Here is a 14,088-nt window from a genome sequence, read left to right as displayed (position 1 = left end):
TATGCCATCGTCTACACAATCGCGGCCGGTATCTACATTGCACGTGACGTTTCTAATTTCAAACACGTGATGAGAGTCCTCCCAAAAGTTTGGAACCAGATTCTTGTCATGTTTTTGGTCACTTGTGCAGCTCTAATTGCCTTAGGATTTATTACTTACACCGTGCTGCGTTGGATGCCTGTGATCGAGATCTTAATCAACCATAAAATTGGTATTTTTTTCTTGTTTGTAATGTTTTATTTGATGGGCATTTGGTATTTGGTGATAACGTTGCAGCTGTCGAGGATGGTTGTAAAGCCATCGGTGTGGCTTAATTTGCCTTTGGGGAAGGTTAAGTTTGAGCTTTATTGGTTTGTTGGTCGGCCAGTGTTGGTGAGGGTGGTGGGAAGGGGTGAGTCTTTCATTTTATGGGGTTTGTTGTGTTTGTTGGTCGAGTTTGTGGCGGAAATTGTGGTGTATTTTGTTTGCAAATGGTGTCACTGTGAGAGTGTCCATAAGCTGCCTTTGTCGGACCATTTTTATGGTCATTTGTCGCCTAATTATGTTGGGTCGGATGTTCACAATGTTGTTCATCAATCATCGGCTTCCCAAATTGCAACTTGTTCCAATGATAAATAAGATTAATAATATTTATGTTCCATATTTATTAATATTTTGCGTTTGTAATTAACCTTAACCTTTGTTAAGCAATGAGAGTTGATACGTTTTGAATCCAATTGTTGAGACAACTCCTCACTCTTATTAAGACTACAATTTCATTTGCTTATGATTGCTCGAGATCAAAAACTTAATGGAGTGGATGAGTATTTAGGATAGATACGAGACGATTTATTCCTAAAATATTTTAAAATATATATATTAAATTTATTTATTCAATAAATTTGAAAAAAAAATTCTATAAGCCTCCAATATTTTTTTTAAATTCAAGAACAACCCTAATAAATTAAATAAAATTTTAAAAAATAAGTAAATAAAGTTTCCTCTCAAAGAATAGGCATACAAGTCTTAAGTCAATAAAATAATTTAGAAATAATGAATAAAATGTTGCCCAAAATTTGGTTAAAAAATAGATGTTATGGCACGTGTCACTTTTTGATAGGGTGAAAGACGAAAATATTAAAATTATGAAACAGCGAAGGGTGCAGGAATGTAGATAGTTGACTGCCACGTGTGGGCTCGTCATAAGCTGGAAAATATAATAACATAATATTAAAAAGGTAACTGCGTTGAATTTTCTTTATTTTGACTATTCTTCTAATTCAAACCCAGCGCCACATGTCACGTTCTAGATGGTCCAATATTTCAAAAAACCCACGTCAGGTTTCGACATGTCCACGTCATCCATCATTTATGATTTTTCTCCTATTTTTAATCTTAGGGATGGGAGTGATTCTTGTTAATATTATCGACAAATAAATTTAATTTTATTAACATCAAAATATTAATTAATTAATATTAAAAAGTTCATCTACGCGCTAATGGACTATAAATCTGATTCGGCTAGATTTTTTGAAAAATGACCGCAAAGTAAAACAAATATTATGATATTTTCAATATTTATAGCGAAGAAATTAATTTTCTTAGAATAATTTGACTGAACTAATTAGTCTAGGTCGAATCGATTTAGTTTTTTAATGTTTTCAAACGTAGTAACGAAGGCTACTAATATCAACAATAAAATCAAGTCAAAACTTGAAGTTATCGTCTTTGTTTATATGATTGACCGTTACCTATTAACAAATAAATAAAATAAATAATTCTCTTCTCATCCGCCCAAGCATCTACATCAATTATTATTATTATTATGCCACTCTTAAAATTAATTTTAATTTTGTTTGGAGGTAATTTTTTAAAATATATGTTGTGTTGCAAATATTAACTAAATATTTAAAAATAAATGTTTTATAGTATTAAAAAAAGTTTGTATAAACTTTTAACTATTAAAAGATAATTTTCTAAAAATTTAATTAATTATTTTATTTATTGGGCTTTCATTGGATGAGACTACAACCATACTAATTTTCTACTTCTACTATATATATACTATATATATATACTACATGACAGGTAATTGCGGAAATAGTCATTTGAAATATTTCAAAAACGATGTTATTGACTTAAACATTCGTAGTAAAAGCAAATAAACGGAAAATAAATAACATGAACTTTAAATAAAATAATGCACTGATCTAATCTAAGGGTAAAAAATAAACATAAATTCAACTACCCAACACTGTTTCATGACCTTCATCACGACGCCACCATGATATGTACAAGGTGTCTTATCTTTAACGGAAATGTAAGAGTAATGAATGACTTGAGTATTTTAAAGAAATACTCAGTAAGTAATCCAAGTAAGTAATCCAACTCACACACGTGAAAGGAGAGACCTATTCTTTTAACATATCATACCATGACCTTTATAACTTCTAGCCGGGACAAAGTTGGATTTGTAGTACTTCTTATTCACACATCCCATGTGTGCGAGCATGGGCCCGTCAGGCAGTCTCGCACATCCCCTAGGTCTGGCTCATCAGGCTAACACTCGCTAATGGGTTCTTGTCGAAAACCACTGAGGGACAACATAACATTATGGCAAACATAAATATCGTAAATAGTAAGTCATAATGAACATGTCTATACTCATCATAATAGGGAAATATCTCAATGTACGTGACACACAAATATGCATGAGGTCCTCATAGGTTATTGTCGTGACATAAGTTATAATGCAAGATAAACCTCTATTCTTTCATAACATGATAAGTCTATAAGTTTCACCTACATAATTCTAATACTTTCTTTCACAGCATAGCTTTCAAGGCATGGTCTATAGAGGTTTATGTATCATAAAATATCAATCTCATAACAATTTTATCAACATGACAGGGTGACATCATAGCATAGCTTTTAAATATGACATAACTTATACATCATGAATGTAGTAATGACTCTATTATAGTAGAAAAATAGAAAAATAGAGTCGTTATAAGTTTAGCCCCAAGAGCTAACCCTGAGTGACTAGAAAAGCGAAAAGAGATCTAAGCCGTCTAAATGCCTTCAGAACCTAGTAAAGAGTGAACGGTATTAATTTAAGGAGTTACTATTATGTGTATAATAAAATCACCTTAAGAGGGGACGAGGGACTACATAAATAAATAAACTACAAACCCACCTTGAGAGAACTGCTAGTGTTGGTAGAATAACCCACCTTGAGAGAACAAGGGACTAGAAAAGTAGATAACATGAGGAATTGCTACTCTCAATAGAATATAACACACCTTGAAAGAGGAGGAATTGCTACTATGAGTAGAATATAACACACCTTGAAAGAGGATGAGGGATTAGATAAGTAAATAGCTACTATGAGTAGAATATAACACACCTTGAAAGAGGATGAGGGATTAGATAAGTAAATAACATGAGGAACCACTACTGAGTGTAGAATAAACCCCACCTTGAGAAGGGACGAGGGATTATATTAGTAGGTACATGAGGAACTAATATTGTGTGTCTAATAAATGCACCTTGAGAGGGGATGAGAGACTACATAAGTAGATAACATTCGAGAGGTGTGCGGCCATAGAGGGGGTTACTTCCAAGTGTCATTTTGTCTGTGTATTTGAGTTTTTTTTCATTTCGTTTTGAGATTATACTCGTTTAGTGTTTAATTTTGATGTTGTTGGTTTTAATTTGATCTAAATTTTTATCCTTTATTTTAATTTACTTTTATAGGGTCATGACAGGAAATACCGATCATGACAGTGGACCAAGTATGCTTGTGTTAATCCTGAAGTGAATTTTGGTTGAGAGTGAAAGAATCTCACTTAATGTGTGATAAATTCATAAACAAGAATGAAAAAGTATATTGAAACTTGAGTTCCTCTTCAAGTTGGCAATAATCAAGTGTAAATCATAGTACCGCATAATCGAACGAAGACGATTATAACACCACTTATAGATGAACAAGAGGGGTGAAAGCTTATAATTTTCTATTCGACAGAGAGCCTTGCTGCCCAATGATTCTTCCAAAAAAAACAATTGTAGTCAACATCAGGCCATCGTTGACGTCGACTTTATAATTTTCTAATAATAATAAAAAAGATGCTTTTTTTTTTCTTTTTTATTTTATTGCCATTTCATTGATAATATTGAAATAATAGCCAACCAACGTGTTGACTCAGTCAGCAAGACTCGCTCTACAATCAAAAAGATAAGGATAGGGGCCTACCATTCATATTTTCTCAAACCTAAACCCTCTCTTACGCTTTAACTTAATCCCTACCAGTCTTTTAGAAAAATTGAAAGTAACCTATGAAAGCTTAGGCTCGACGTCATCGATATCATACCCTCGTAAAGATATCTTGTTTCTACAACCGGTATCAAAATCTACCTTGAACCTAGTTATGTCAATAGAATCAATAAAGAAAAGTTGTGAGCCGTCTTGAAGGTGTAGTCATACAGTGAAGATCCGTGGTAGAGCTCTATTAGACTAGTAATGTGCTTTAAAAAAAGATTATATGGATAGTGTTCAACGAATAGATGACTATTTAAGAGGGGTTTCAATGGTATCTTGTTCAAGGAGAGGATTGTCGGAGTCCCTCCATTGATATATGGAGGAGGTTCTATAGCAAAGGTCCGAGTTCCTAACCTTTCCCAAGTTCAGGTCAATTCAAAAAAATGTATGAATGCCGCTGTCAAATTCAACATAAACTAATCTATGAACACTACCAACATAGACATATCCTTGCGAGTAGCAAGAAAGTTCGTCAGCATTCTCAAGCATTTAAAATTGATTGTTCTATAAACAAGAAAGGATAAAATAATATTTGGAATAACCAATGCAGAGGCACCCAAAAGTCATCTATATCCTTTTCAAACTCAATTCTCAAGAACATTCAAACACCCATTTTCCTTATATATCCTTTCCTCCTCCAAAAATCCTCCATTCTTCTGCAAATTATCCCATCTACTTCTTCGCAGAATCATGGATGTAGAACAAGAAGAGATGCAATTCCTCGGAACCTATGGAATTTTTAGAGAAACCAGCAAATTAATCTTCACATGGCGAAGGATTTTCTCCCAAATCACTCTAGCCCTAATTCTCCCTCTCTCCTTCTTGTTCCTCGCTCATATGGAGCTTTCCAATCTATTCCTAAGAAAAATCATGTACGACGAATTCATACTGGACCAAACGCGACCCCGTACAGAGTCATTCGGAAAACTCTCTGGCGTCGTTTCGTCGGAGAAGGTCTATTATTTTCTATTTCAAGTCGCGTACCTGGTTATCTTCGTCGTCCTGTCGCTCCTCTCCACCGCCGCTGTCGTCTACACCGTCGCGTCAATCTACACCGGCCGCGACGTCACCTTCAAGCCGGTGATGAGCGTCGTCCCCAAGGTCTGGAAGCGGCTCCTCCTGACATTTCTCTGCGTGTTCATCTCCTACGTCGGCTACTCCATCGCCAGCTTGTTCGTCATCATCTCCCTCCTAGTCCTCATCATCTTCATCGGCCACATCACCGCCTCCGGCGTCATACTCCTGATCTACGCCTTCCAGATCCTATACCTCGGCGGCGCGTTCTACCTGATGACGATCTGGCAGCTCTCGAACGTCGTCTCCGTTCTAGAAGATTCCTACGGATTCAAAGCCATGGCCAAGAGCTACGCCTTGGTGAAAGGGAAATTAGGGATTTCCGTGGTTATAATCCTTCTCCTAAGCCTCCCTCTCGGAACGGTGCGTTTTATGTTTGGGCATTTGGTGGTTCGTGCGGCAGCGTTGGGAGTTGTCTCCAAGGGCGTTTTGGGGATTTTGTGCTTCTTGTTGTTTTTCGTGTTCTATTTGTTGAAGCTGGTGACGGAGACGGTGTTGTATTTCGTCTGCAAATCATACCATCATGAAAATATTGACAAATCTGCCCTCTCAGACCATCTCGGAGAGTATTTGTTAGGAGAGTATGTGCCGTTGAAACCTAAGGATGTTCAACTTGAAAAAATTCAAGTTTGAATATGCAAATATAATCATAGGTTATAGGTTTATACTATGATTTTAATGAATCAATATCGACTTCTAATGGTTTATATAATCTTGGGATGTAACTTTTTATCGATTATTTATTTTAGTCTTTTGATTTTCTAATCTTCATCGACAATACCATAAGTTGCGGGTGTGTTTGATTTGATTTGATTTGATATCTTTGTAGAATCGTAGTTGGCAAGCAAGCTTTTTTGGTATATTGAGAGAACTTGACTAGAGAAATTGTGAGAGATTACGATGTAGCTCAAACCTTAGGGTCCTGTTCATAGGACTTAGCGAGAACAAAATACAATTTAACCAATTTGAGTAAAATGAAAGTGACAAGGTAGGGTTGTAGACAATAAGATCCCGTAGGCTACTATAGATATCGAGAGTGGTAGTGTCGAAAGAAAAGGTCTATCACTAGGAAGTACCCAACTATGAAATCATAGTGTTGGTGTGAACGTAGAAAAGAGTGATTTGGGCTTACCAAAGGGAAATTTTACAAGCTATGATCATGAAAGCTCGAGCACTCTATACTTGAACTAATTTTATGGATGTTGAGTTTTGAAAGTAATGAAAAGTGGATCACCTTTGTCTCAACACTATTTGTGAGATTTAAAGGCAAGTTCGAGGACAGCTGCATGGTATGAAAGTTGTGAGGCGGTTTAAAGGTGTCTTCAGGCTTGTATGGAGGTAGATTGTGATATGAGATATCAAAAATATGATTTAAAATTATGAAATCGCGAATTAGATTGAGCGGAGTGGGAAATTCACAACGATTCAAGTGTAGAAATTGTTTCTAAGCCAACTAGATTCTAATGAAGTTTTAATAAAATGCTTAATATGATAAGGTCATGTATGTATGTCTGATCGTGTCTGGCAAGGCTTGCCAGTAGGAATATGAATTTGAGTTTGAACAAATAATGAAGGATGACCACTGGGCCTTCGAATGGTTTGACCCAACCCAAGGCCCACAACCCACAACTCCCAGGTTTGACCCAACCCTCCAACCACTTTAATGCTCCCATTACAAAGCTCGGCAGTGTGTAATGTCCGCCACCTAAAATATAAAGATTACATGCAATTACAAATTTAGCAATGTGGGATTCAACAACCTATTAATCTAACCCTTCAAATAATTTTTGAGGTCTCCTATTTTAATATTTTATGTGTAATTACAAAATATTTTATATGTAACTTATATGAATTTTTTAAAAACATTTTCGAGTTTATGAGCATAACGAGACAAGGGCTAAAGAATGATGGGATAAGGAATTAATCATCCTTTGTTATGAAGGAGAATGCATTACATTCGTATAATTTCAACCATGCAGCATCATGATCTTGACACACTCATAACAAACCTTAAGGAAAATTCAAGTTCTAGTCACATTTTTTGTCCTGTTTTGTGGCTTCGTTGGATATTAGGAAAGGTTTGTCTTCGCCAACTAAACACAACTTGTGTGAAGTCCAAGCTTGTTCAATAACATATGCATGTTCAATCATTTGTGACTCTAGTCGGCTTGCCTCTACACTAGGTCAAGTCATTCAACTCGACCTTACCTCTACTCTAGGCTAAGGTTTCTCATGTGCAATGTCGTATCTCATCATCATTTCGGTTCCTAACAATACAACCCATGTATCATGATGTCATCCCATATCTCTGGACTGCTCAACTATCTTAGCTTGCTCAGATACATTTGTCGATCATATCATCAGGACATCCCAAACATCCATCCATCTGGATTCTATTGAGGCATGAACTCTTCCACGTCCATGTAGTGTCATTTACGAACTTTGTATCGGATAGCAAATACATATACCAACATTCAACATGGGATGAGGCACAATGATGGCATGTGTCATCAGACACTATCATCTCATTGAAAGACCTATTTCAACAAAAACACCCGAGACGCTTGCCCACGCTATGACACACGTAGCTCACTTAAGCAAAGGACCTAGGGGTGGTGAAGAGTTGACACCATGCCTCCCCATATAGTACGTTTTGAGACATTTCCAATCCTTCTAGAATAAACATCATGTGGTAAGCGGTCATACGGCCCTATGGAGTGTTCGTCGGGTATCCAATTGACACCAAGTTTGGAGAGCTTTCATCTTTCATATAGATGGACATAACTCTAGAACTGCAGGCCGAAACTCACATCGAAACCCCACTTCTAAGGTTATGGCCTATTGCCCTTCCTGACCCTCTCCAAGCTTGTCTTCAACACTCGTGTCACCTCATTCTCTCTAATCTTGTTTATGCCTCAGCTTGACTTTAATGCACACTCATGGTGTGTTGGATGATGCACTATTCTCCTCGGTTGTATCATGACATTTGTCCATCTCAACCCTCACGTGGGCAAATGGTTGCCACTTGAGAGTCACCACCTTGTCTGTATGCATAAGGGGGTCACACCCTACTATCTTCGTAATGAGGTTGTGACATTCTCTCTCACTTAAACTAATCATCGTCCTTAATGACCTACTCAAGAGAGCACGATCACATCATGAATTGTGGCACTCTCCACAACTTGCAGATTATAACACTCTACAAGTGGGTGACATATAAAACCAACGACGAAAAGAAAAAAAAACAAAACTTTAACCTAAGCCCTGACTCATTCAAACCGAGGTTGAAAATGGATAAGTCTGAGGTAAGATCAGCTTAAGTACGACCAAATTTTAGTTATACGAAATTAAGTATCCTTTAAAATGATGCAAATAATGCATCAATGGACATATTTAAACATTAAAATAATAATAATAATAATAACTATAAACTCTTTTTTTTAAAAAAAAACATTAAAAATACAACGTTGGTAAAACAAAAATACGGGGATGAAGATTTGTAATTCCATTATTTATTATTTATTATTTATTATTTATTATTTATTATTATTATTTTTAATTACCCTTTTAATTAGTTGACTCAACCCACACAAATAATAAACAAATAATAAACAAATAATATAAAATTACACAGTGATGAAAAGGGAAGGAAAATACACTTTAAAATGCTTGTCTTCATTCAACAAAGGTGGCTTAAATTAATTAATTGACCAATAGTATTTTTATTACAAATTTAATGACTTTAACTTTGACTTTGACTTTGACTTGACTTATGTTCAACCGACCAAATCCAACCTGGTTTGGTCAATTTGTAAAATTCAAATTACTTTACTTTCACATTGTTTTGACCCTTTCTAACATCATATAAATGATATCAACATTTTTTCTTTAATTTCTCTTTTCACACCCACAAATTAATTTTTTAATTTCTCTTTTCACACCCACAACATTATATAAATGAACTCAATTTTTTTTTGTTTTTTTAATTTTGGCTAACAATTCCATTATTAAGAAATTTGAACCATTGTAGAAAAATTGATGAGAAAAAAAAATACGAATTTTTATAAACCAAAATAGTTATCAAACGTCATGATTTTCATAAATAAAATTTTAAAATTAATAGCTAAATAGTTGTCGAGCTAAATAATGTAAATTGGACATTAATATTATAGACCATACAATAGACTCTACATATTTCTAAAAGAATAAAAATAAAAATAAAAAATGTTTATATTACTTGTTTATTAAAAAAAATAAAGTTGGAAATACGTTTAATATGTTTTTATCGAGATTTTTCAATTAAATGTTTAATTCCCAAAAAAAATCCATGTAAATCGAATATTTAAAACGTTTAATAAAAATAAATTAATATCCCATTGTCGAATTATTTAATATTGTGAATGTTTGCTGAATCCACCACACCTAAATTGTGTGAAAGTTATCTTATTTATAATCAAATAAATTACAAGGATATGGAAATAGTAATAAATGGAAATAACAATAAATGGAAAGATACCTATAATAATAAGGCAAATGTTAGATATTTGCCTTATAATAAAATATCAAATATAATATATATGGTAAACTATAATTTATTACTAAATATCCTTAACACCCCACCGCAAGCTAAGCGTCGGATTTAAACGAACGTGAAGCTTGAATCTGAAAAATTTAAAGAGGTTGAGAAACATTTTTCGTGAATATGTTAACAACCTGGTTCAGAGGAGGCGTAGAGAAACACTTTCTTGGCCATCGAAAACTGCAGAGAGATCGCCGCTCAACGGCAATGCTGCCTTGGCTTCGGTAAGAATATGTCTAACCCATGAAGAGGGATTGTCGCTTAGCGACAATGCTACCTTGGCTCTGGTGAGAATATGTCTAACCCCAAGAAGTAGAAGGGGAAACCTAGAGCAAGGGACAAAGACAATGTTGAAGCCGGAAGAGTCGCCACATTGGGCGAAGGAGCCAATTTTGGCGAGAAGGGCGGCGGCAACTTGGTTGGCGAAGAGGCCAGTGCGGCGCGCAAATTCCAAAGGTAAATCTCTGCAGAAGGTTGATAGGTTTAGGTTAGGGTTTATGTGAAGGATGAAGGGAATATTCGGAAGAAAATGAAAGAGACTATATTGGTGGAGGGAAAATCGATTGTGTTGGAAAAAGTGAGGTTGTATGTACAAAGTAGGGCGAAGAATGATTTTGAGGTCAAAAGGGTGGAGCCGAAGGGTAATCAATCGGCTCTGCATGTGGCAACTATGACAACTGCCCATGCGGCGTCAAAGCCAGCAGTGGTGGTGGAGAAGAACAGTAGAAGATTTCAAAAGTCATTGAAAAGAAAGGATCCGGGTTCTAAACCAAAATGGATCTGATACCATGTGAATGTTTGCTGAATCCACCACACCTAAATGGTGTGAAAGTTATCTTATTTATAATCAAATAAATTACAAGGATATGGAAATAACAATAAATGGAAAGATACCTATAGTAATAAAGTAAAGGTTAGATATTTGTCTTATAATAAAATATCAAATATAATATAATTTATTACTAAATATCCTTAACAAATATCCTATGAATTCAAAATTGGGACCGACAACGGTTTACATTTTTTTTTAATTTATTAAGATGTTTTACATTTTTTTAATATAATATAGGTGAACCTGATTTATGTAATTTTATCGTGAAAAATCTTCATGCTAATTCTTACAAAAATAAATGGGTATTTGGCAAAAATTGAGCTACCAGAGAAGGGTCGCTCGATAAGAAAAAAGGCCAATGGTGTGCAAACTGACTGATGAGTCCATGCTCGCACGTATGGGCTGCGTGTAAAATATATGATACACATACAAGCTGCCCAATTAGAATAGAGTCGCAGGAAAAAAAATAGACTGATAGGTCCCGTCATAGCATATTGCATGTTCTTGCATTTAACCCCAATAGTGGGGTCATTTACTAAGTATGGGTCACTTACTAAGTATTTCTTACAATACTCAAGCCACATGCTATCTTTATTTCAAGTCAAGACAAGACATTCCTGTAAGGCTGACGACAACATCGCAACTTCAGACCGTGACACATGCATAAGGTAGTCGTATTATTTTCTTAGACTTAGGTTAGAGTATGATGTTTTTTGTTTAAACATTTATTTAGTTTTTTATTGTGTCGTTTTTAAAAGTAAGTCCATGACCATGTTTTAAATTGAAAGTTATGTTATATGAAAGTTTAAATAAAGTATTTCTGCATTCATGTTTATGATATGTATACCATAACGACTTTAAATTAAGTAGAAAATTTCAGGTCGTTACAAAGTTGGTGAGAATGAGAAATGAAATAAGAGGGGTCGAACAAGGCTTTTCCATCCCCTCCCATGTTCAGAATTCAAAATCCATTCGAACGTTCTCATAGATCTCTTAACATGGTCTCGTTATTTAACATTTAACTTTATAATCCTTATAATTAAGCCATGAAGTACACGACCTTATTGTTATATATAATAAGTTTAAATTCTTTTAAGCATTGTTTAGTTATCATATTCTGAGCATCGCTCTAATTTGAATGCGATATTTTTGCTGTGTCATGTATTAATTTTGTCGATATTGATAATTAGAGGAGGAAATGAAGGGTAAAAATGGAAATTGGTACCTTTACCCACAAGATGACGTAAAATGACGTAAGTATTAAGCTTAAAAAAAGAACCCTAAAAGCAGCATGAAAAACACGACCGTATGTTAATCAATTTCAGTCATTATGAACCCATTAAATTCCCTAAACAACAAAAAGTAAACTCCATGTATGTATATGCCATACACATTACACATCCTATGTACATACATCATTACCTTCCACCGGCACGTGTCTTGTGAATCAACTCGCGTGCTACTGCTTGCCTCCAAAAAGCACCGTTATGCTTCCGTCGAGAAAAGGGCATAACCGCCGTTAAGTGAATTTGTCATCTACACCCCGGTCCACGATAAGAATGCGCGTGTTCTAGTTTGCACCCTGTCAAAATCCACCACGTAGTAAAGCTTAGAGTTTATGATGCAGTGGATTGTGGCCTTCTTTTTTTCTTTTTAATAAGCAATAATTAGTGAATAAAGGATTATCATAATAATAATAATAATAAAATTAATAAAAGAAGTAGAAGTTGATAGGATTTAAATTATGATATTACACAAATTTAATCTCAAAATTAGTTTATATGCTTTTTATTTTTATTATATTAAGTTATTGTGATTAATGATATTATTTAAATATTAAATTAATCGGGGCACAGATTAAGTTATAAATTCAAATCCATGTTTAAGCACGGACTTCTAATTCAAAACTTAATTTTTGAGAGCTCACTCTTAGACAAACATGACTCACAATGATATGATATTGTTCGAATTTTGAACATAAATTCTCATGGTTTTGCTTTGGACTTCCCCAAAAGGCCTCAAACGAATGGAGAGAGTCTTCATTCTTTGATTATAAACCCATGATCATTTCTCGAATTAGCGGATGTAGGACTTTGATCATCCAACACCTCCCCCCTCGAACAAAGTACATCTCCCCTTAATTGAGGCTCGACTCCTTTGTTCGACATTTGAGGATTTACCAATCTATTGGCACAGCTAAGCTTAGGGCATGGCTCTGATACCATGATAGACGAACACGATTCTCTACAATGATATGATATTGTCCACTTTGAGCATAAACTCTCATCACTTTGCTTTGGGCTTCCCCAAAAGGCCTCAAACAATGGAGAGAGCCATAATCATTCTCTACATTAGTCGATGTGGGACTTTCATCCTTCAACACTCAATTTTAAAATTCTGATAATTAAGCTGCCAAAAAGAAATAAATACGGCTCTAGATTAGATAATATTAATAATAATTTTAAAGCATTTAAAAATATTATATCCTTAAAATTTATTTAATTTTTTATAAAAAGAATATTAGATTTAAAAAAAAATAAAATTAAGAGACAAAACGTAGTGTGGAAGTAATAATAGAAGTGTGAAGAGGGGGAAGAAGCATGCGTATGCGTATGCATGTGAATGCATGTCATGTATGATGATGGATGATGTGTTTTTATTTGCCAAAAAACAGTGTTTAATCAAATAACATTGGCGTTTGACTTGGTTTGTCACATGGGGTAAGAGAGAGAAAAATTAAAAGGGAAATGGAAATGAAAAAGAAAAAGAAAAAAAAAAAAAGAAAGGAAAGGAATGAAGAAAATTGAATTAGATCGAATAGAAGTTTGACGTCCACTAGGACACCCATCAACTCTTTCGCTCTCCCTTTCTCTCTCTACAGAATACGGCGAAGAACTTGGTCTTGGCAATTTTGGTTATGAGAGAGACAGAAAAACACCCCACGGCAACTTCACACTGTCCAACCCTAGCCAAGCAGCTTCCACTCTCTCTACTCGATTACCATTTTTGAAGAACAAGACACCGACACGGTGATTACTGCAATTACTTCAACTGGAAATTCATTTTCTACGCACTTTTTTTTTTCTCCTTCTTTTTGGAGTAGTCTGATCGGTTTTTCTTGTCATCTTCCATTCAAATCTCCGCGGTTTTTCGAATTCGAAACTCTCTGGTCAACTATCACTTGCAGGTGAGTTTCAATTTTGCTGTTCTTCTACTTCATTCGTCTGTGTTTTTGTTTGCTTAGTTTTTTTTTTTTTTTTTTTTTTTTTTTTTTTTTTTTTTTTTTTTTTTTTTTTTTTTTTTTTT

At 34.8% G+C, this 14,088-nt stretch overlaps 2 protein-coding genes across 3 annotated transcripts in view; both read left to right on the top strand.

Moving 5' to 3' along the window:
* The first annotated feature begins 2,492 nt into the window (after nucleotides 1–2,492).
* Nucleotides 2,493–6,110, top strand: LOC111433439. Its single transcript, XM_023070492.1, has 2 exons — nucleotides 2,493–2,572; nucleotides 5,282–6,110. The coding sequence occupies exons 1-2, from the start codon at nucleotides 2,552–2,554 to the stop codon at nucleotides 6,002–6,004; spliced, it is 744 nt and encodes a 247-aa protein (XP_022926260.1). The 5' UTR covers nucleotides 2,493–2,551; the 3' UTR covers nucleotides 6,005–6,110.
* Nucleotides 6,111–13,615: 7,505 nt separating this feature from the next.
* Nucleotides 13,616–14,088, top strand: part of LOC111433386 (transcriptional corepressor SEUSS-like) — a 14,477-nt gene continuing 14,004 nt past the window's right edge. Inside the window, exon 1 of one of the 2 annotated variants that reach the window (XM_023070437.1) lies at nucleotides 13,616–13,811. The gene's annotated coding sequence lies outside the window, so the exon portion shown is untranslated. Of the gene's footprint in view, nucleotides 13,970–14,088 lie in introns of both variants that reach the window. The other variant, XM_023070436.1, reaches the window with a different exon arrangement.

This window comes from Cucurbita moschata, unplaced genomic scaffold (genome assembly GCF_002738365.1).
Source record: "Cucurbita moschata cultivar Rifu unplaced genomic scaffold, Cmos_1.0 Cmo_Scf00042, whole genome shotgun sequence".
NCBI lineage: Eukaryota > Viridiplantae > Streptophyta > Magnoliopsida > Cucurbitales > Cucurbitaceae > Cucurbita > Cucurbita moschata.
This window is presented reverse-complemented; position numbering and strand designations above follow the sequence as displayed.

Coding starts and splice junctions, on each gene's coding strand:
- LOC111433439 (XM_023070492.1), top strand. CDS start 2,552: ATGGGTTCTTGTCGAAAACCA. Junction 2,573..5,281: donor TGGGTTCTTGTCGAAAACCA/CTGAGGGACAAC, acceptor CAAGTCGCGTAC/CTGGTTATCTTCGTCGTCCT.